This window comes from Hipposideros armiger, unplaced genomic scaffold, assembly GCF_001890085.2.
Source record: "Hipposideros armiger isolate ML-2016 unplaced genomic scaffold, ASM189008v1 scaffold_44, whole genome shotgun sequence".
NCBI classification, from domain to species: domain Eukaryota; kingdom Metazoa; phylum Chordata; class Mammalia; order Chiroptera; family Hipposideridae; genus Hipposideros; species Hipposideros armiger.
The window spans coordinates 881918-905580 of NW_017731394.1; the positions used below are offsets into that span (position 1 = coordinate 881918).

The window sequence follows — 23663 nt, forward strand, 5'->3', positions numbered from 1 at the left end:
TGAAGCAACGTCCTCCACAACTAGACTGAAGAACAAAAGGACAGCAACTTGTCTGTTCCCCTTCCCCCAATTCCCCAGCACTGTTCCCATGCCCCAATTCCCCAATAAAAATCTTAAAAAAAAAAGACTATCCTGTTTTCATCTCATCTTGCCCACACGCCTCCTAAAATCCCATCCTTGCCCATGAGAATACCACCGCTCCCCCACATCAAATGAAAGATGGCTCCATGGACTTGTTGAAACAAAAGGGAACAAACCTGTTCATTTTATAAAAGTAACATTTTCAAGGAAAGAAGACATGAACAAATATTTAGTGGCGATTAGAACAAATATATAGTGATGGATAGTGTGAAGTACATGATCTGTCAATAAAAAAATTGAAAATGGCTCATTTTTATGAGTGATATGGTAATTATATCTTTCTTCTCCAAAACATGAGTCAAACCTCCAGTTTTCCTGTTATAGATCTACTTTGTCACTGTGATTTTCTTACCACTGATTTCAAATAGTGTCAAGACACTGGTTATGGAGTAAAGCAAAAGACAGTTATTTCTCTTTATCTTCCTTTATGAAATATTTTTTTCTCAAATGTATTTCCCATATTAACAGTGTTCTCATAGCATGGAAAAAGAAAGGTAATTTGGTATCATAGAGAATAATGACATCTCCCCAGATTATGTGCCCCCTAGGGAAAGGCCAAACTTTCTAATGGAATAATAGATTCAACTGAATCCAGTGCTTAGGGCTGTTCATGGGCTTGGAGGAAAGTGCTAAGGAGTCGGTCGTTCTTTCTAAGACCTAAAAGAGAGGCAAACTGTGGGTCATGACACATCAGTGGGTTGTAAAATCAATCTACACATCACAACCAGCATTTAAAAAATGATATGGAATAAAGTAGAAAGTATCACCATGCATAACATAGAGCAAAGGTGAGTACTGTTTTATGAAAATTTGTGGGGTGTGTGTGTGCTTGCACGTGTATATTGGATCTCAGTGTAAAAAGCATTTCTGCCATGGTTATAGTCTAAAAAGTTTAAGAAGGGCTGGCCGAGTGGCGCGTTGGTTAACAGCTGGCTTGGGACGCCAGAGGGCCCAGGTTCGGATCCCACATGAGGGCCAGTGACACTGCCCTCTACAGCTAAAATGGTGAACAACAGCTCAACCTGGAGCTGGGCTGCCTTGAGTTGCCGGCGTCGACGTAGGCTGCAGCCCCTTCTGTAGTGGGTTGCCATGGGCTCCCATGTGTAGCCAGCAGCCAGCATGAGCGGCCAGCAGCCACAGTGAGCGGCCGTCCAGAAGCCAGCAACTGATCTGCCTCGCCTGGGAAGAGCGCAATGATGGTGCCAACTTGGGCCAGTGAAGCAATGTCTTCCACAATTAAACTGAAGAACAAAAAGGATAGCAACTTGTCTGTTCCCCTTCCCCCAATTCCCCAATAAAAATCTTTTTTAAAAAATAAAAAGTTTAAGAAACTCTAATCTAGGGCCCACATCCTGGAATCAGACAGAAGTGAACTCCAACATGGCTCTGCCAATTACTCGCTATGTAAACTTGGCTAGGTGGCTTATTCTCTCCAGCCCCCTCATCTGAAAGATGGATGTGACCCTAATATCCTAGGATTGTCATGGGATCAAAAGAAGAAACATATGTAAAGTCCCTCATGCAGGGCCCAACTATGTTAACATCAATCCTTAGGTAAGTGTTCAATTCACAAATGGAAGCAGACATTGGCTGACTTACAATATGTCCTAAAGGGACAAATCCACAGTGTGAAAGAAGATGTTAGTACATTAGACAATTGCATACTTCTTTACTCTCCAAAGAGTTGTTCTTCTGTAGGACTATTTAGTGGGGCCGTTTGATCCTTTTTATACAGCACTCTGACCAAAGTTAGTATTCAAGAAATACATTTCGATTTCAGAATCCTTTTCCAAAATGTAAGCACAAGAACAATGCAAACTTTTCTAGTTGTCCAGTTGCTGTTGTTTTTTGTTACTTTTTTGGTATGGGGTTGAAAAAAGCAAATTATTCACACTTTTTGCTTCATCCTTACAATATAGCTCTGACTGTCCAGCAAGTGACTAATAAGCCTAAAAAGGTATCAAAATTATCTCAACTATGGAAAGACTCAGATTCAAACACATGCCAAGATTCCTTATCTATAATTTTTATAATTGAGCAAAAAACAAACCCTGTGCTCCAACATGAATAAGTTTTAAAAACTGAGATGTACTCACTTCACAATCATGTTCTGTCTATACTTGGCATTTAGTTTGGGGTCAGCTACTGAATTCTCAGTGGAGGAGAGAGAGAGAGAGAGAAAAAAAAAGGAAGAGATCCAGGAAAAAAGGGTGGAAACAAGAAGCCAAGAAATGTAAAACAAGTTGAGGGTAGGTAGAAGGACAGAATGCTGAAACTGTCAGCAGCCCCTTAGATGGAAGTGGGGAGAGAAAAAAAATCAAATCAACAGAAAGCTTCTTATTTTAAGATCTGGAGAGAGAAAGTGAAGATTTGGATAAAATAGAAAAATTGGGATTGGGGGTAGAGAGAGGGATTTAACAGTAAGTCTTAAAAGATAAAAAGCAACTGCTGATTATTGAAGAATAATTCAAAAAAAGGATGAGAAGAGGGAGGTTGGTTCTAGTGTTCAAGCAGGGAAAATGAAATCAAAGGATTTCATTTGATTTGAATCAAGAATGTCCCAGGGTGCAGGCTATAGAGCTGAGAAAGGCACAGATGTTTGGGAACGAAAGAATCTTTGCGGAAAGTCTGGCCATAGACTTGAGGTAAAAATTAATTTCTCCCTTAGAGATTTAAAGGTAAATAGAGAAAAATGAAAGTTAAGTATGACTGAAAGATTTGATTGCTCTAACAGGAACATGTGTAATGCTACAAATTTAGTATTTTGTGAAACATTCACAAGAGAATGAGCAAGGCTCCTACTGCATCACTCTAAAAATTGTTCTACATGAGTATGTTGATAAGAAATGTCACTACCACCTCCATTTTCGCCCATAGTATGATGTCTATGATAAATAACAAGAGGCAAAGAGAGAGAGGGAGACGGATAGATTTTCCCCATCCCAGTGCACCAAAGGCTACCCTGATTACCCATCATCAGTCCTAACTCCTGCATCGCCCCCGGGTGCCACCAACAAGGCCTAAGGCATTTGCTTTGCCATCATCGCATTGTCCACTCACTTGCTCTGCCCTTCTGTCCATTTCACTGAGCTGGAGCTCCCAGCAGCAACTCTAGAAGAGAAGAAGAGGTGGGGAATGGGGAATGGAGCATGCATTGCTCTAGCAAGCCCCCAGATCCTAGAATCCAATGAGAAGTATACAGAGATGTGAAGCTAACTGTCTAGTAAAGAGTGCTGAACTAAGTCCCCGACCCCACTGGAGCTGATGGTGTGGTGGAAGGCCGCACAGTGAGCTTCGAAAGAGCCTGGGCTTTGGAATTAGATCTGGGCTTAGAGTCCTAGCTCTACCATTTAATACGATATAAACTTGGGAAGTGACTTAACTCTCTGAGCTTGTTTTACTTCTTTGGAAAACAGGGTTAACAGTACCTAGGCCTCATAATGTTGTTAGGAAGATTACAGGAGGTGACCTAGAAGGTCACCTGATATATCACAGAGGCTTCATGAGTTCATATCCAACTGCCTAGCAACTCAGACTTGCCAGAAAACTAAAAGCAAGTTATTTAACTGTTGAAAGCAAGTCCCGCCTGCTTTTCTTTTCTCATTTTCAGGTACTAAGAATTGTCCCTACTTATGTTTGATAGCCGTGTTTTCCTTATTGTGGTTGTATATCAATTGTGAAGAAAACCTGTTGGTGCAACCAGGTATGGGCACGTCTGATTTTGGCTTGTCCAAATCATCATCTCTCAAATGCTGGATTTTGGATCCTAGACTTTGAAAACTCAAAGCATTTCTTGATAAGATAATACAACAGTTAACATCTGTGAAATTGCTAGCAAAACATAAACATTCACTCGAGGTTGAATGGACACAGCTTTGAAGAACTCTAGAAAATTGAATAAGTAAAGGCCATATTAAGTTTTCCCAATATTCTCAACTCCCTTTTTCCAGACAAAACCATCCCTTGTTTATATTCCTGAAAGTTTAATATTGAACACAACCCACGAACTGAGGGTGGGAGGAAAGCATCTTGATTCTACAAAGAGCCATGCTTATTCTTCTAACACCATACTCTCTTCGTAAGTTACAAGCACTTTTTAAATGGTTCAAACAGGTGTCAGTTACTGTTTCAGGGCAATGGAATATAGAAGATCTTACCCCTTTAATGTGGCTCCTAAATTCATCTGATTCCAGGTCATGCATTCAAGCTGGGAGGTCATCTGGTATAAATTGTCACTGTTAAAAAAACATCCAGAATTAGAGATGCACAGCTACCAAAAAAAAAAAAAAGGCAACTGTTTCTTCAAAAAGCAATGGAGTTTTAACTTTTCTTTACAGCAAAAGCCTCCACATTATCCAGAGTGACAGGCTACACGAGTCTGAAATAATCTTCGTTTCATCCCACCAATCTCTGCACAGTTATTCACTTCGTACATAGCAGAAAGGAGGTGAGAGTAATTTGGAAGCCTTTGAAAAACCTTAGTATAGCAAACGTTAAATTTTCTAAAGAGGTATTAAACCTTTGAAGGGAAGAGGCTAAAGGGAGTGAAACTTTGAAAGGCAACACAGGCTGGATAGCTCAACATTAAAGTTAAAAGCCTGAAGCTGAAAGTAAAAAGACAGCAGATTAATTATTCGTGAAAAGGACATTAAGTTGTTTTAATCAAAAGGATAAGTATCATATGGATTATGAGGGCCTGAAAAGTCAAAGAGTGATGGGTGATGGATGTGACAAGCAAAAGAAAGAGGATGATAAACTCTATGCACAACTGAAGGAAACATTCTTTATAAATTTTATAATCCTGTTACAAGTGAAATAGAGCTTTTATAAAAAAAAAGCCCCCAACCCATTTCTATGAGGGAAAACAATGGCTGGTTATTTACATTAAGACCTCAAAGGAGAAATACACTATCATGTAAACCAATCACAAGTTATTCTCACCCCCTTGTGTTTTTGCATGTACAACTCTTATAAACATGTTTATGTGTTTTCATTTTAAATTATCATTTATTTATTTATTTTATATTGATCTCATTCCTAGAACACCAGCACATAAATCAATCACCAGGCATCTCCTACATGACCAAGCTCTATTAGGAATCAATTTAGTCCTGAACTGAAATGGTTAATTATGAAATTTGAAACCCAAGAGATTAATGGTTTGTCTGGGAAACCTTGATCTAAACACATTACAGAACAACATTTTCCCTCTACCTTCATGGCAGAAGTGAAAAAAGTAAGAAGCTTTTAATATCTAACGCGCGATATCAGATTGCAAATTCTGGACAGTCTCCATCTCGTCGTGGTATGCCTGTGGGTTGCTTCACCCATCCGGCAGAGGCAATACCAGAGTTTAATTAAGAGAAAGTTTTGTCAGGCTAACCAAACTGGGAAATCACAGGAACTTGGAATTGGAATAAATGAATACTACTCTCTCTCTCTCTCTCTCTCTCTCTCTCTCTCTCTCTCTCTCTCTCTCTCGGCAAAGCTTGATAAATCACAGTCGAGTCCATCTGCCCTCCTATAATCACTTTGAAAATGATTTGGAACTCTGTAGTGGCGGGTACACAGGATAAGGAGGAAATCAGATTCCAGGGGGAATTTTACCTATGAAATGTGAAGTGACTTCAATCTGAAAGTATGTGTAGTTTCATTAGTCAGTGTATATCTGGACCCCATCATTCATCCCCATGTCGGACTGACTATTATGCTACTACAATATCCTACATATCAATGGGGGAAAAAAATGATTCGTTTCTCCTGCAGCTTCCCCATTTGCAGCAGCAGCCCGTGCTGGTCTGTGCCACTACGTTTCTCAATTCCACAAATTCTTGCTGTAAGGCCGGTGTAATTAATTCCTGAAGGACCCCAATTTTTATTAGAAGTGCCAGCCTGCTGCATTTAACACAGAAGAGTTTCTTGAACTTTCTTTGGGCTGACAGTTCATTAATAAGCAGCCTCCTCCACAATCTCTACTGGTTTTTGTTCTCTTGCGCCTTTTCATCAAGCAATCCATTTATTAATCTTGCCATTAATCTCAGCCAACAGGCATTGTATTCCCCAGGCAGCTCTCTATTTTTGTCACTAATTTTTAAAAAATTGTTCACCAACTGAAATCACTCAGCCGCAGTTGACAATTTTCCTAGGCTCTATTGGGATGTGGAATCTTTCTGAAATTATTTCATCCTTGCCTAAGACTAAGAAAATCCTAATTTTCAAGAGTGCTGAGAAACAAGATGAGTGACAGAAGTTTCCACATGTGGGTTAATGAGTCCCAAATATCTAACTTCATGATTTAGGAATTTTCTCACAGATTTAAAAAACAGTCTAATAGTTTCCTAAAGGTCTCTATAAGGAAGTACCCCAAGAGAAAATATTTTTAAGGACATTTTCTTGGCTCCCAAAAAGCAAACTTTCTCAAATTCAAGGTCTATGTCTTACATATATGTGTATCTTCCTAGAAGGTGCTTAGTAAATACTCTATACTGCCAACATTGTAGCCACTAGTCACACGTGGCTAGTAAGCACTTGAAATGCTGCTAGTGCCACTCGTTAAAATAAGATTTTGACTATATTGGGTTTAAAAGAATATTTCAAAATTAACTTTACTGTTTCTTTTTTTACATGGCTACTAGCAAATTTCAAATTACATATATGGCTTGCGCTATGTTTCTATTGGACAGAGCTACTCTTTAAGTTTTAGGGCCTTGATAAGATCACTTCAGCTCCCCACACCCCAGTTTTCCCATCTGTCAAATGAGAATATTGGTCTCAATCAGTCTAACTTTACAGGGATGTTGTAAAGCTCTAATAATGGCTCTCTGAAGATTTCACAGATAAAATATTTTAATTTTTTTCTAATCTATCAAATTTTGGCACAGTACTTTCACACATCTCCAATATTCTTCACAACAACTTTGTGAGTCAGGTATAATTATGATCCCCATTTATCAGAGAAGGACCTGGGCTCAGAGAGATAGGTGCCTAGTGCTGGCTGGCCTGATGTTCCCACCCCCACCCTGTCTCTGACCCTTTGAAGGCTTCAGGCATCATTTGGCTCTGAGCCTTGTCCTCTCAACACCATTTATATAATAGTAATAATAATAATAATAAATTACAGACAACAGTCTGGAGGTGAAAGAGAACATGTTCAAGGGAGCATCATAACCTACTCTCTCTCCAAAAAATTACAAAATGCAAGATTCCCAACACATCTTCTTCAGCTAATGAGGGACAATGTGCCAAGATCCCAATAGGAGCCCCATTTCTTGATTTGAGTAGTCCTAATAACCCAGCTTGTAAATCCTCAGAAGGGAAGAGAAGGTGGGACGAGCCGATGGGGGAGAAGGACTTGCAGAAAATCCCCAAGCTACTGATAGGTTTCCTGAGGCCAGCGATAGGATCAGAGCACAATTTTAACCACATCCTGCCTTCTGTTGGCTGGGTCTCCTCAGCAGCTCAGTCGGTCAGCTTGGCTGGCACACCCTTTCAACTGGAAGTCAATGACAGCAATAACAATAACTGCTGCTAGAGAGAGGACAATATGTAAACTCAAGGTATAATACTGGGCCCAAGCATGCTCAAGCTCTGATCTCTTTGGGCAATCGATCAATACCTAGCTCTCATCACGAAAACCCACAGAAAGAGGCAGCACCAGGCAAGGAATATATGGCCTCTGACAAATAAAGCATCTAATTATTAAATAACCACATTAGGTGTCAACCACCTCATTCCCAGGGGAGATCAGATAAGCAGGTGGTTTGGCTCAGAGCGACCACGGTGGTCACGTAGGCATTTCAGCTCCCTGTCTAAGTCGGTCTGTTCTGAAATGAACTCTGAAATTGTAGGTTGCCAAAATATATTCCGAAAGTCACGGTGTCTTTTATATTTTTTTAAGTAGGTCTTTAAAAAAAAAAAGTCACTTGTTTCCTACGTAAGAAATGTTTGAAGTTGGAGGCAAGAAAGAGAGGAAAGAAACTTCTGTAACTTGGATTAATGCAAGTTGGAGTAAAATAAAAGGAAGTCAGTCCTAGCAAAAAAAGGAACTTAAAAGGAAATCAGTAGTAGATCATATAGAGTTTGTTTTGGCCCGGACTGCAATATTACTGAGTTCTCGACCTCCACACAAAAAGAAAGGAAGAAGAAAGCCCTCAGCTATTATCTAGACTAGAACTCCTCCACTCTTCAAATGCATGTGTAATTCAAGCACATTTTCATCTTCAAGTGTGTTTACTGTAGTCAGCAGACCAAGGTAGAAGAGTTCATGTCATCCCTGGAATGAAACCATAGAACCTGGGTGAGATTGAAGTTACCTCTGCCAGGTGGTTGCCGGCTGACAAAGTAACACCTTGATGGAAGAAAAGAGTTTCCCCATGGGATGATTTAAAAACCAAACAACAAACAAGAAAAAGGTATATATAACTGGCATCTGTCATCAGAATTCATGATGTGTCCAGCGTCTGCTGTAATAACTCTGCCCCACAGGTAAGCCTCCGTAGGTTTACCTCCACCTGACAACCAAGGCTCCGGCACAGAGGCTAAAGCCAGACTTCCATGCAGCCCTTTTCCTGTGTTCTTCCCTCTGAGGCGCCGTGCAGGCTGCCTGGTGAGAAATTTCTGCACAGCAGGCCATGGTGAATAATTATTTTACAGTCAATCTCTTGGTATTGTAATTTCTCTCAAGCTCACCAGTTCACCAAAGAAAAACCCACTGGGGATTCAACTTCTATTAATAAATACTTGGTCAGCACAAAAGTTGAAGGAATATTTGAAAGTAGCTATCCCCCCCCCCTCCCTGGAGACAAGTCCAATGCAAGCAAGCCTTCGGCTTTGATAACACTGCCCACCACCTTGGAAACCACTCCAGACTTTCTGCCTTCATGCTTACCTATGTGGGAAACATACACCAGTATTGTTTTAAGTGAAACTTGCACACCGTGTAAAGTGTACTCAGATACACAAGTGAAAAGAGGCACCATTAATTATGATTTTACTTCCTTGGGCACAAGCTGTCTTCTGATTTATGTCTGTGTTGAAGGCTAACCTACATGGTGGGTTGTGAACTTCCCCCACTGACCTGGATTTCTCAGAAACTCTAGGGTCTCTAAGGAAGTTTCTTTCACATGAAAGACAATCTACTGGTATCAAGCTCCATTGTCAACATCTCCATTGGTGAATCATTAACATACAATTAAAAATATTCAAATCAGCAATTACTGCTTCCCGAACTGCTAAGGGGCAAAAGGAAAGATTCTCGTTTATATTGATAGCACCATTGCTAAAGAAAGACTTGCAAACCATATAAAAGAGTAAAAAGAAAGGGAAAGAGCTAGAATGTCTAAAACAATCGTGTGCACAGGAATACTTTTCAAACACAGTGCACACAACTACCTTTGCAAAGTAGCTGTGAGAATCAAGCTGTGCCCGAAAGGGACTGGGGGCTCCAAAGAGGTCAGAAAATCAGGAGGCTAGGAGGCTTGTGGAAGAGGATTCAAGGGAAGGGAGCAGGGAAGGCTCGGCTAGCTGCCTGTTCTCGGCAGAAGTCAGGGGGGAAATTATGCTTAGTGAGTGTGGACTTCACTACTCTCTCCCCTCAGGAGAGCATGGAGTCCCGTGTTCCCGGGAATATTGCCTCCTAGCAAGCAAAAACCACGGTGGCCCTGGAAGCAGTCTGGATGGATAGGAAGAAAGGTTTCTGCCCTGCGTTTCTTTAGGTGCCTGGACTGAATTTCACCCCAATAGTTCAGGCCCAAGTGGTACAGGCAAAACTAGAGGAGTCTGCAGTTTGAAAGACAGAGCTGCTTTGTGAGTAAGGACTTCAGAAGACAGCTCAAGCTGGCTCCAACAGTCCTCACCAGGGAAAAGACTGCCCCCAATCCACTAATCCCTTACTATTGAAAGCTGTGGGTAAAACTAACGGGTAATGGGTTTCTTTCACAACTGTGGGAAATAAAGACCTTTCTCTAGCAAGACCTAGGGCAGATACCACCTTTGGAAAGAGAACGGCAATTATGTGTCAAAAGAGGCAGAAGCAGGGGCGGGTGCAGTGGGTAGAACGATGGATTCCGGAGCCTCACCACCTGAATTTGAACACCAGCTCTGTCACTTACTGTGTCACACTGGGCAAGTTCCTCACAGGGCCTCAGTTTTCTCCTCTGTAAAGTGGGGATGATAACCTATTGCCAACCTCCAAGAATGTTATGTGGATTAAGTAAGTGAATGCTTGTAAAGTGGTTAAAATAGTGCCTGGCAGTAGTAAGTCTATATGAGCATTTGCTCTTATCATTTATTAGCAAAAATGCTGGCACAGACATGTAAGGGGAATATTTGAGGTGGAGGGCAGTGAGTCGCCTGGAATCCCTCAGTGATTCAGAGCACAGATGGGCTTTAGGGTCAGACACACTGAGGATCAAATCTGGGTTCTGATACTCACTCACTGTGTGACCTTGGGCAAATTAACTTTGAGTCTCTAAACCTATTTCCTCTTCAGCAGAGTAGAAATTAAGAGTACCTACCTTATAGAATAATCAGAAGAATTCAGTGAGTAAACTAAGGAAGCACTTAGCACAAAGCCCAACAGCACATAGTCAGCCTCTGATAAATCCTAATTATGTTATAGGGACTCACCCAGTTATGATAACTGGGTTCCATAAGGGCTGAAAGCTAGTCTCATAAGCCTTAGTGACCTTGAGACAAAACTCTACCCAAGTTCAATAGGTGTGGGGCAGGGAGGATGAGGAACCATCTCCTATCACTTCCCGTAAGTTGCCCAGGGGGCATTTTCTACTCACTACTGTTTTACACCACACACAAAGATGTACAGATCTGTTACCCGAGAGAGAGGAGAGCGCTTACAGTGGTTTTCTCATTGTATAGTTCTCTCCTGACAAGGAGAGAATTCTGAAAACTTCCTCCAATCAAATTCACATTGTGCACTGCTTATTTAATGTCTGTATATGTACCATTACCTTTATTTCATGATGGGAAGGGAGACTAAATCCAAGATTGGGGAGACAAAGCTTTGGGGAAGACAGGGAGAAGAAGCTGGGAAGTCTGCTTCACAGGGTCAAGGGCAATGAAGCAAACAAAATACAAGCAAGCCTTTCACAGGAGTACACAATTTTAGACAGAATAGAGAATGGAACCAAAGGCACCACTGAATATCTAAAATCTAAAAGTTAAATTATTAAGTGATTAAACCTTAGTCATATTTTCTATGCTTTTCTAAATGCTGTATTCCCAGGAGCATTTAGGAGTATGAAAGAAGGCAATGACATAACTGCAGTAATGTGGATGCACAGACCCAATTTTAAAACATCCCTACACCTGTCCACCCATCATTACTGCAGGGGAGGTACCTGATCTTTGAAAAATGATTAGAAATGTTGTGACTTTAGGATGGATGGAGCTTCAAAGACTCAGTACACACTTCAAGGGAGCAAACTCTTTTCTACTGGGGTCACAAATTCTTTTTTAGAAGATGTTACTGCTTAGGAAATTTTCTGTAACAGGGGAAAATGGTATTTTTATGACATTCATATAAAAATGAGGAACAAAAGAGTTCCAATGATGTAGAAAGTAAAAAGGGATAAGCAAATATTGCCAAAAGATGAACCTGACAAAATTGCTTTACACAGTGGCCAATTAGAAGCTGGATTAGAAAATGTGAAAATGTTTATGTATAAAATGCAATCCAAGTACCTTTTTCTACTTCTGTAGTAACTCCGAACTCAGCCCTAAGTCAAAAGCCACCACAGGGACTCAGTTTGGAGAATTGTTATTAAAAGTGGTTGTGATCTCTTTATCCCTGATCCTTATTCTTTCTAGGCAGCTCAGTCCCTTCCTACTGTCCCACAAGGTGGGTCTGTGCTTTGGGGAAAGGAGAATAAGAAATGAGTGTAGCTGCGTGTTATTATTGAACCCGACTCCAATGGCCTCTCAGCCCCTAACCCCCAGGAGGTAACCTGGCCCATCTAAACAGGTCCCACTGGGGCATCAAGATGTTCCTCTCAGCCTGGAGCCAAGGAGAGGAGGAGTGGACCAAGGCCACCCCATTAAAACCATTCCAACTGCACCCCAATTACTACCAGAGTGACAGCAATGCCACTCTGGCAATGGGCAGGAGCAGCTCCTCAAGAAGGGTGGCAATGGCCCCTCTGCCCCAGTTTTGCTAGGGGAGGAGAGTCACAACAGAATGGTTGGGGATTCTGCATCCATTCCAGTGACCTGACCCACCGAGGGGAGGAACAGAGATGTAGGCTTGGGGCAGAACTCTAGGTCTGCGATGTCAAAGAACACCTGGTCTCCAGCTAAGGAAGGAGAAAAGGAGGGTGATTAACATGTAACCATTCTATATCTGTGAAACCTGCATGCATTTCTTTGTCCCTTCTTTGAGAGAGAGGGAGGGAGGGAGGAAAGGAGGAAAGGAGGGAAGGAGGAAGGAGGAAGGAGAGAGGGAGAGGGAGAGAGAGAGAAGGGAGGGAGGGAGGGAGGAAAGAAAAAGAAAAGAAAAGAAAAGAAGAAAGATCTCGAATCCAAGATCTGATTAGATATGCCGATTTTCCGATCAAAAGGAAAGGTTTCCACAGTCCACGCGCCTCGGGCGTCCCAGGCTCCATTTCGCAAGCAGGCCAAGCCTTTGGGATGCGCCACTGCGGGCTCGGGAGCGAAGCCTCCTTCCCCTCCTCCACCTGTGGGACTGCAGGTCCCCCAGGCGCGGCCATTCCCCCCACCCAATCTCCAGGGCAGGAGCTTTTCCTTCCTTCATTACCTCACTACCTCCTTCCCTTGACGTCAGCCCCGGCTCCTGGAGCCGAGAGGAGGGAGGACGGAGAAGAGTTTGGGGGCAGTCGGTATCAGGATCCCCGCAGCACCGGGGTGGGGGCAGGGATGCAACATGAGGTAATGCGCGCCCAATCCCGGGCCTCCAAGGCCGCGAGCGACCACTTCCCTCCCTCGGTCCCACCTCTCCGCCCGGCGCGGGCCGGTGTGCGCACCAGTTACTAAGCAACCCTATCGGAGACGCGGGATGCCGGCCAAGTTCACCCAAAGTTGAAGAATAAATTTGGGGGAGAGTCGGTGGAGGGTGGAGCGAGAGCCGAGCGTAGGCACAAGGGACAGGAAAAAGGCTTCGAAGGAAAAGAAGCTGCCTTCCGCCTCCTGGGAACAGGAAGAAGGGCGGGCGCAGGGCCCTGCGGCGACCCGACCACCGTCCCGCACACTGTCCGGGGTCCCGCCCCAGCGAGCGGCCCTGAGCTGCGAGCGAGGCCCAGAAAGCGTGGTCGCAGCCGGGGCTTGGAGGACAGGGGCTGCGGGAAGGCTGTTGCCTGAGGGTACGAGCCCCCTTAGTAGTCCTATAGACGCCTGGCGGGGTGGCCAGTAGGCGAGGAGTGAGAAGAAGAACAGTGTGGGAGCTTCGCGTTTAACCGCTGGTCCTGAGGATGCGAAAGTCCTCCCAGCAAAAAGCCCTTTAAGAGATAACTTCTCAAAGCGCTGCCCTTTTTTTCTTCCGCTCCTAACAGTAATCGCGTTCGTTTCTACTCAAAATAACACGGAGACGAGGAAATCTACTTTCAAATCAGAGCCAGGAGATCCGTTTAATTTGCTCTAAGTAAGCCGAATGGACTAAAGGCATCCTTTGCCTCCAGGACCCAGCACGCCCGAAGTCCGGGCTGCCCCGCGTGGGACGTTCCCGCGCCCGCCGGCGCCGAGCGCCTTCCTACCTGCTGTAGGGCGTCCTCAGCAGCAGGGCCTGGCTGCCTGTGCAGCTGTCGGTGGGGGTGTGGCAGCCATAGACTGGGGGCGGCACGGAGTACTGCTGCTCGCCTGCAGGGAGCCGGGGAGAGCGGAGTGAGCGCGCCCCCAAGGTTCTGGGGTGGGGTCCAGGGCAGGGGCTGGGGATCGGAGCATCCTGAGCTGGGCTGCGAGGCTAAGCTGGGGGCGACGGGGCCTGGATGCCGGGCGGGCAGAGAGAGGGTGTCCATCCAGGTCGTGAAGAGCTAAGCTGGCTCACTTGATATTCCTTTAGCAGTCACTGCCCAGTACACCTAAAAACCCCTCGGGACATTCGTAGACTTGGTTGAGTGGAGCTGTCCCTAACATAATTGGGATTGGGAAGGGACTCAATCTTTGAAATTGAGTAAGATCAGGCTGATTATTTATTTTTTTAAAAAAAAACCCTTTAGATGTCCTCTTCTCCCTTCCCCAATTTGCTGTGGGTTGGAAATTGGGAGGGGTGAATGAAAGAAGAGGAAAAGCACCCCCCACATCATCCCTCTTGCTTACCCAGCGTGCCCTGTTGGCCCATGGGGTCCTCGTGCTTGAAGGAGTGGTTGGGAAACTGCGCCGCATGGTGAGAGGGCGTGTGACCATAGCTGGGAGTCCCGTCGAAGGTGACTGTGCTGTATCCTGTGGGCGCGGAGGAGAGAGGCACAGCGTCAACGGGGAGACCGAGACTGTGGGTCTGAACCAGAACCCGAGAGAAGGAGCGCTCGCCCTCCCCTCCCCCATCGGGTCCCAGCGGAGGGTTACGCGGCTCCATCAGCTTCCAGGACTATCGGCGCGAAGCCGGGCCCAAGCGACAAGCTCCCCACCCTGTCCCATGTACAACCCTGACCTCCCCACCATTTCCCAATTTATGTACGCTCCTGCCTTTTACCGAGTCTGCCGCTTCTGCACCGAACCTCCCTCAAAGAAGTATGAAAACTGCCAACCGCTCAGCAGAGAAAGTTGTTCTCCCCCAAAACCAAACACCGCGGCCCTCGCGCAGGGGCAGCGCGGGCTCGCGAAATGGATCTGCTCAGCTGACCCCGCGCTGACTCGGAGCTGTAAATCAGGGGCCCGCGCACCAACTTTCATTAATTACTCGGAGCCAGTTAAACGGCATGGGCTTTAAATGGGGAGAGTAATTACAGAGTAATGTCATCTGTCTGAGGCTGATCGACCCTACACCGCGACACCCAAGGCCCTCAGGAAAGCTGGTGAGGGGGGAAAGGAGCCCTTCCAGTTGGACCCGTAGGCCTCGACTCTGCGTCCTCTTTCTTCCCCTCGCGTCAAGCGGGTCGGACTCGGACCACCATTGCGGGGGCCGATTTCCTGGTGCCCCAGGCCGGGAAGCCTGTTTCTTTTAGAGTGCGTCCGATAGTGTACCTCAACCTCCATGGCAGTGCACGGGTTCTGTGCCTCAGTTTCCCTGCCAAGAAACCGAAGGCAATACCACCCGTGTTCTTCCCCAGTTCTCCGAAGGGGAGAAAAAATAAGTGGTGTCTCAGTCGAAAAACGTGGTCTCCTTCTACGATTATTGCTATTAAATTGCTTTAAACATATACCCCATCAGCTTCTGGAAAACCGTGCAACCTCTGGGAATAAGGGATCCTCCAGCTAAGGATTAATCCGGGGGCCCTGAACCCAGACCAAGTGGAGAAGGACAGTGGCCCCGATACTCACAAGGGCTCCCTGCAGGACCACCAGGCCAGTCCCAATCTCCGCCACCCCCCCACACACACACACACACAGAGCCACTGCACTGGATCTCCAAACCCCACTCAATCCTTGAGAATGGGGTGGGTCAGTCTCCATCCCCCCACTATTGTCCCAGACATGATCCCTCTGCAACAAGTGGCCCAGAAGACTTAGACTGTACAGAGAAAGGAGGCTGTCACCCCCACTTGGAAACATACCCCCCAAAACAGAAACCGAGCTTCACGGCCCACTCTGGGGAATGTGGTGTGTCAGAGAGTTGGGAGTTGGGGGTGAGGCAGGTCTCAATTACCAGATTGTACAGGGCAGGCCAAGTCTCACAAATTGGTGCCACAGGTTGACAACTTAAGAAGCCACCAGCTTTTATAATTTGCATGACCCCAGAGGCCTCCATTTCTAGCCTACTAAGTGGGCAAAGATAACCCCCGCCCCATTAGCTGTCAGGCGTGGGTGAGCACGCTTGGGTTTCCTTTTTAAGATCAGAGGCCAGGCCCTGTTAGAGGCCTACCGATAAGCTTACAAACAAAATTTGGCTCCTAGCATCCAATTTTGCAGAAGGAAGGCCGAATTTTTTAAGGACATTTTTTTAAATAGGAGAAACAGAAGCGACAAAGAAATTGCCTATGGACGAACCCTCCTCCATTCCTGAGCCGAGGAGTAGTAGGCCGTGGCCCTGGGCACTGTGTTGTTTTCGGAGGCAGGTTCCCCAACTGTCGGATCCGTGAGCGGCAAGGGCCACGGGGTGCGGGCTGCTGCGTCGCCTCCACTCCGGCGAGGCTCCCAAGACCCCTTCCCAAACAAGACACGCGGACCCCTGTGCACAGGGGCTGGCCTCCAACCCCCTCCTTTAGGTACTCAGGGAGGGGCAGTGGTGAAAGCTCCCACAGAGAGGAGGGAGGGCTCTTTTAATTAGAAGCTTATCAGACGTAGGACTGATTAGAGCACACTGTCCCGGTACTTAGCGCTGGGCCTGGCGCGCAGAGCGCAGGGGCGGGGGCAGGGAGAAAGACAGCTGCGGGCAGAGAGGGGCAGCGTGCTCAAAGGCTCCATGCACAGGCCTTAGAGGAAGAGGCTCCGGAGTCCAAGGTAGCGCCTTTCCCACGGTTAGTCTCGGCTCAAGAAGGGAGTGCAGCCTTGACCGCGCAGAGCAGCTAGAGGCTTTGCGCTTCCCTCCCCCGCGCACCTTAGCGGAGGATCCGGGAACCGCCTGGCCCGACCAAGCCCGGCGGAGCTGAGGGGTGCAGTGGACAGGAGGCTCAGTCAGGAAGATGGTGGGTCAGAATGCTGACATTGATGACTCCTCAGCTGCGGCAGAATATGGGCAAATGTGTTCGGCAACAAAATACCCTCTCCAACGCAACCCAAGGGGGGGAGGGGCTTTGGCCTTTGGGTCAAGCTGGTCTCCCCACCTAGCGTAGTGGGTGAAGCCAAGGCCTCCCCGTGCGCTAAGGTTCTACTCGTCCAAGGGGGCTGGGGAAATCGGCCTGACAGTGGCTTTTTTCCCCTCCCTAAACTCCAAACTTAATGTGGGGCTACCCAAGTCCTCGCCCTGCTTCTGCCCTGACAGCCGTCTCACACACAGACCCATCCAGCAGGGCAGAGGAAATCCACCTCAAAAGTGGGCCAAGATCCCTGGGGAAGGACGTTGAAATGGAAGGGTCTGGGCTTGAGTCCCAGCTTTGCCACAAACTGAGACCTCTTATACCTAATCTTAGAACCTAAATTTCCTTATCCAGAAATAAGGGGCTCCTCCAATGTCAGGCTGTGAGCTTCTTGCAAAGGTTGGGGCACATTAATTGTCTTAATTAATATTCAGTCCCCAGTGCCTGGCACAGAATAGGTGCTTGATAAATATTTGCTGAATTCATCTTTGGAAGATTAAGACATCATCTGTGCTTTTAAGAAATAGGAAAACCGTATTTTAAGAAATAGGGGGAAAATGAGGTTTGATGCCTGGGGTAGGGAGGAAGTGAGAGGGTGCCAGCAATTGTCTCCTGTGGGCCACTGCTAGGCTGCCCTGTTTGGGGACAGGCATCCAGGTTTTGGCGCCTCTCTGGTAGAGTCTGGCCTCGGCCTTGCTGACAGCCATTCCCACACTGATGATGCCTTGCTCCCCTCAGCCCAAATCTCTCCTGAGGCCCTGGTTCCTGGAAAAGCTGCTGAAACCCTGGAAATCAAGAGAATAAATCTGGAACCTCCAAGGCCTCAGAGCCCACCTTAGTTGCCAACGCCAGGGCTGATGCCGGAGCAGCTTCTGACTTCCCACCCCAGCTCCCAACTGCTGAGTGAGTCCCAAGAACTGGGCCAGTTGGCTCATTTATGTTTTCATTGCAAGAGAAAACCTAAGCCTGCAAATAGAACCAGGCTTACAGGTCGTGGCTGAGTCTGGGACCAGCTCTCCAGGGGGCTCTTCCTTAGGGTGGACCCCAGTTCTCAAACCTTTTACTTTTTTGCTGCAGGGCCTATCTACTAGAACGGAATTTAGATTTTCTCCTTAGGTGTAGTGTGCCCTTTGGCTGAAATTCCACAGTCTGCCACCCCACCCCACGCTGGGTTAATGGGATCCTGGGCACCAGACCTGTTCTGTGGAAGACTGGATACAGGGGCCCAAACAAAGTGACAAAGCACAGGTTCCAAAATCTTCACAGTACCTAGAGAGACTCAAATAAATAATGGCACAGTATTCTGCGGTGTGTGTGGGGGGAGTGACTTCAATCAAATGACTTCTCGGCCTCTCCACATAGCACACATCTATACAGAGGCTCACATCACACACCTGCCTGCCAGTCCTAGCCAGAAGGCAGGCCAGTCAAGGTTAGGTTGGCTGCTCTGCATTCTGTATTTAGAACCCAAAACAGAGGGAAAGTTGGACTTCTGCATCCATGGCACAGAAATTCAGGTCAGACCCAATCTCCAGGCTGCCCATCCAGCTCCCCTCCTACAAATATTGAAACTGAGACCTGGAGATTTGCCAAAGGTAACACCAGTCTGCTAATTAGAGGTGGCATGATAAGAGAACGCAAGCCTCACCATGGACACTGAGCTGCTCCAACACCCCTTGAGTCTGAAATGCTAATTTCATTTACAAAAGACCTACAGTGGAGGGACCCCATGGGTCTGCTTAAGACTACTCCATTGGTCACAGATCCCGGATTCCCTGGATGAAGAGAGGAGGGCGGTTTAGCTTTTGTCAGGACTTCTGGTGGGCCAGGTGTTCCTGGCTGGCCCTGAGGTAGAGACAGGCCGCCTGGAGATAGGCGTTTAGAAGGCGAGCGCGACCTGAGGAAGAACAGAGAGCCCTTCTTCCGCGCCTTGGGAGACCCGGAACCTCCTGCAAAGAGTACACACTCTGCTTCTCCCATCCCACGCACTACAGAAACATCCCAGTCTCTAGGCCCGTGCGAAATTTTGCTCCAGGAAAAGCATCCGCCATTGTGTCTGTAAAACATTTCCTACAATATCGAATCAACCGGAATTGGTTTAAGTTCTCAACAGCGTACAAGTCCAATTAGAATAAATTCAGAAACCAAACAACAAGGGCTCGACCTGATTGGCTCGGCGCTGGTTCCTGAGAAAGAGCTGTGCTGGCGCTAGCGCAGGATGAGAAAACTAAGGTTTATGTCCCTCGATGTACAAAGGCTGAAAACGACAAATAAACCTGTCCTTCTACCCCCAAGTCTTGCAAAAATCGTTCCCCAACTGAGCCCCGCATTCAACGACGAGGAGGCGCCTGAGGCTAGAGCCTCATTTCAGAGCCTATAATAGAACCCCGTCCCGCACAGGTTTGTAATCGGACAAATGGGATTCTCTTCCAGCCCTGGATCCCGCTTGGCCACCACCTGAGCTGGAACCAAAAAGAGATCTGCTTCCTTACTACCGTACGCGGGAGCCATACTCGGACGCGACGTTGTTCCAGGAAAGCCACTGATTAGTTGCTAGCCCGTCATTTCCTCATTCTAGTGATCCAGGATACTTATAGAGCATCTAATGTCGGCCAATACCGTGTTAAGGGCCAGAGCGGCTCCTGGACATTTTGGCGCGGGGGAGGCGGCACCGGCTGCTCACCCTGCGCTGGTCCCACTCCAGAATATAGAGTCTAAATGTCTAAAAAGTCCAATGCCTAGTAAGTTTGGTGAAGCGACAAAACCCCTTCTGAGACAAAGCTAGACACTGCACAGGTTCCCCCTTCCCACTCTAACGGGGATTTGAAGTCCCGGAATCTCCAAGGGTCAGAGGGGCCCCAGATGACCTCCCGGCTCGTGCGAACATTCCCGAGGATGTAGGAATCGCACCCCGGCGCGTACTCCCTCTCCCCGGAATTCTCTCTCCCCAGCTGCTGCTTCCGCTACCCTCACCATCCCTGGGGAGGCAGCTGAGTAAAGAGCTGGGGTCAGGGAAGAGGCTGGACAGCATAGTGCTCACGCTCGGCGATAGCCCCGTCGCCACCGCCCCCCCGTGGGGGGGGGCGCTCCCCGGCCTGCTTACCCTGGTTGCGAATAGCGGGCTGGCTCTCGAGGCAGCTGGGCAGGTAGGGAGCGTTGGGGAACATCCTGGCCTGGCCAGACGACGCCTGGCTGGGAGGAGGAGGACCGAAGGGTCCGTAGCGACAGGCTCCTGCTGTGCCGGTGAACTGCCCGGAGAAGTGGACGGTGAAGGCGCTCAAGCACTGCTCCTCGTGCGGCTCCGCGCCGCCCCAGCTCGGCTCCTGTTTGATGAAGGAGTGAGGAGGCGGCGGCGGCGGGGGTGGCGGCGGAGCGGGCGGCGGCGCAGGACCGCCCAAAGAACCGTAAGCCGAGGCGCCCGGGGGCGCAAAGTCCAGCACGGGTGCCCACTGCGCGGCGCCGCTCACGGGCAGGGCGCAGCCGCCGCCGCCGCCCAACGAGGGTACCGCTGGCAGCAGCGCGTTCAGGTCCCGCACGTCGGAGCCCATTTGCTGCAGCTCAGCCCCGGACGCCCCGCGGCCCCTCCGGCCTTGCAGAAGCTCGGTGCTCCACTCGGCCGCTCCTAACTTGGCCCAGATGCTACTCGGGCCCCGGATCCCCGGCTGCTCGGGCTGCGGAAGACACCCAGGCCCGGAGCGGACCGTGTGCGAAGGCGCCGGCTCCGGGGTACACGTGGAAGCCGGGTCCTGCGGCAGGAGGAAGTCCAGGATCGCGGCGAGGAGGTGGCGGGGCCCGATCTCCTGGGCTGCCGTCCCGGTTCTGGGTGGGTGAATGAGTGGGAGGGTGGGTGGGAAGGGGGGAGCGGACAGGCGGTCAGGTTGCGGAGAACCCCCGGGTGTGGGCGCTGCCTTGAACTCCTTACCCCAGCTGCCTGGCTGCCCCCAGCTTCCCAAAGCTCAAATAAGAGGGGCCGGCGGCGTGGGAGGAGGAGGAGCCAGGAGTCTCCGCCACTCCATTCACACCGCAGCCCAAGCGGGTCCAGGCAGTGCGCGCGGCTCCTCTGGGGCGCCCTCGCAGTGGGGGTGGGGGGCGGGCCTGAGGGAGCGTCCCTCCCGGAGACACCCTCCTCTCCAACCGCCACGCGCTCTTAGCTGGCCTGTGGGACACAACCCTCCCCCTACCTCCCCTTCTCGGCCTTCACGAGTGTGGGCGCCTCGAGCCACTGACGAGTCTCTCCAGGTGAGCATTGAATGTCCCCTCTGCGTCCTTGTGGGAAGGCCGTAGGGATGGGGTGGTTAATCTGAGAGGGCAGGTTGGAGGGAGGGACAGGGGGTGCTTCACGAGGGCGGGAACTTCAGGAAAGCGCAGAGAACTTTCCCGGACTCCAAAGAGGTGGATTCCCTTGCTCAGCGCGCTCCAGTCCAGCTCTTGCCCCAAGAGCCATCGGGCTGGAGTGGTGGCCATAATCTCGGGATCACTGCTGGGGCGGAGGAGGGAAGGAGGGGTTGCGGAAGCCCCTTGTGGGTTCTGGAGGCCAGACTCAAGGTGAACGTGGGTGACCTGGAGGGATTACGTCAGTCTGGTAGTTGATTACTTGGTGATGTTGCTGCCTACCTAAAATCGTGTCATCGGCACTTAATTTCCCTTTCTACTTAAGAGTATCTAACTCTTTCTACGGTGAAGTCAGGAAAACAGCGGCTAGTTTGGGAGGGAATAAAGCTCAGGGAAACTGCCGTAGCCTGCATATATCCCTGCCGGAGAACCCTGGCGCCCAGTTTGGGGAGTGGGCAGGGTTTGGGTACAAAGTCCCCGGGGGAGGTTGGCTTTTGGAGCCGCTCCTGCTGAACTCTTTCCATCCACAGTTCGCAGTACCATTCTGGATTCGCAATGACTGATCAGAAGGCAAGCCAGTTAGGTAGACCGAAGAGGAGAGCTTCCAAAGGCCCACGGTCCAAGGCTGTGTTCTTACCGTTGGGAGTTCCGAGCGCCTGGCATCGCCAAATTAGAGTCCTCCTTCCACCTGGTCACTCTTTGGGAGCCAGGCGTCCCAGAGCAGGTGTTTGAGGTTCTGTTTTTTGTTTTTGCTTTGTTCTTTTTTCCAAAAATAGCATCTATCGGGAAACTGACGCTAGGCAAGGAGAAGCGCCAGGTATCTGGACTGGAGTGCGTTTCAGGGACTCGAGGAAACGCCCAAGACAGCCAGGAGGCAGCGGCGACAGCGCAGCCTGGGACCACCAGTAGCTCCAAGCAAGAAGCGGCCGGTTGCCGCCAGGTCTCCTACACCAGGCTGTCTGGGGTTAGAGCCCCAACCTTTCCGATCAAGCCCATGTGAAGCAACAATTTAGGTAGTTGCAGTTTTACAAAGAAGCCAGCGTTTTGAAAGCCTAGACTTAGTCTCCGTTTCTTACGCTTTGGTTTTTAGTTAATTTGCACTGGGTAAACGAAGTAGCGGCGAGTTCCTGCTGCGGACTCAAAAGCGCGTGCGAACCCAGACCTACACCCTAAGCGCAATCCCCTCCTCTTGGGGTCGCTCCTCCTGGAGGCTCAGGAGACTGTGAGGGCAAAGATCCGGAACAACCGCTACCCGCTTGCTTCCCCATCTACTTTCACGGTCGTGGACACCTCTCTGCGCTACTTTAGTGCCTGGCTTTGCTTCGTCTCCACTAAAGTTTTTTTTTTAGGAAATGAAAAGGCTCTAGAGGCCAGTTCCCTCTCCACCTATACTCTCTGTGGGCCACCCACTCCTCTCACGCAGGCCTCATTTCAGCCTCCAGCGGGGCTCCAGGGCTAGGCAGAGGGCGTGCACGTTTGGTCACTTTGGTGGAGAAAGTCCCCTGAGACAAAATTTCTCAGGCCATGTTGTCCCTAAAACGCCTTAGACCCCTGTCTCATACCCCCCACTTTTATTTCTACTTAGAAGTCGTTATTTTCTTAACTAGGACTCACTCAAGCTCTACGAGGAAAGGCGAGTCCCTTTATGAAAAGCCAGGGATTTCAATCTCCAAACGAAAAAGTCGAGATGTCGCCTTTGCAAACTTTTTTTTAGGGGGGGGGGCGGTATTTGGAAAAGGATATAGCTTGAATGTGAGCTTTTGTGTTTTTGAATTACAGATAGGGCAAAGGCGCTTATCTCTCTCTCTCTCTCTCTCTCTCTCTCTCTCTCTCTCTCTCTATCTATAGATAGAGAGAGAGAGAGAGAAAGTTTTTGCCCAGGGGTGGGGTAAGAAGAAAGGGGAGTCGAGCAAATCCTGGAGAGATCCCCATTTCAACCCTGAAGTGCTTCTCGCCTCGATCTCGTAGTCCGAAGAGGTGGGAGGAGTTCCTTCCAACCCTCGGGGCCGAGAAGTAAATGCTGCTCGTCCGGAACCGCCTGCGGTCCGGGGACCTCACCCTAGAGGAAGTCTCTGAACAGCCCCTGCCCAACCACAAGCCCGGGAGCCCTGCGGCAATGCCGAGGAACCCGCAAACTACAGCGGCTGCAGGGCGTCCCACGCCCCCCCCCCCCACACACACACTACTCCCTTTCCCCGGAAAGGGAGTAACATTCTCTGCGGGAGCTCTGCGGTTACCCAGGCGGCTGCGCCCGCTACACTACCCTGTGCGCCCTGCGCTGGTCAGAGGAGCAGACAGTCTGGCCCGGAGGAAGGTTCACCTTTCCCCCGG

At 48.7% G+C, this 23663-nt stretch overlaps 1 protein-coding gene across 2 annotated transcripts in view; it reads right to left on the bottom strand.

Annotated features, from left to right (window-relative positions):
- WT1 (WT1 transcription factor) overlaps nucleotides 1–21242 on the bottom strand; it is a 48484-nt gene extending 27242 nt beyond the window's left edge. Inside the window, exons 1-6 of one of the 2 annotated variants that reach the window (XM_019639573.1) lie at nucleotides 21182–21242; nucleotides 20104–20819; nucleotides 14425–14547; nucleotides 13863–13965; nucleotides 4299–4376; nucleotides 3202–3252 (exon numbers count right to left, since the gene is read on the bottom strand). In XM_019639573.1, the coding sequence (XP_019495118.1) occupies nucleotides 3202–3252; nucleotides 4299–4376; nucleotides 13863–13965; nucleotides 14425–14547; nucleotides 20104–20548 (800 nt within the window). In that variant the 5' untranslated portion in view covers nucleotides 20549–20819; nucleotides 21182–21242. Of the gene's footprint in view, nucleotides 1–3201; nucleotides 3253–4298; nucleotides 4377–13862; nucleotides 13966–14424; nucleotides 14548–20103; nucleotides 20820–21181 lie in introns of those variants that run through there. The other variant, XM_019639572.1, reaches the window with a different exon arrangement.
- Between the last annotated feature and the right edge of the window lie 2421 nt (nucleotides 21243–23663).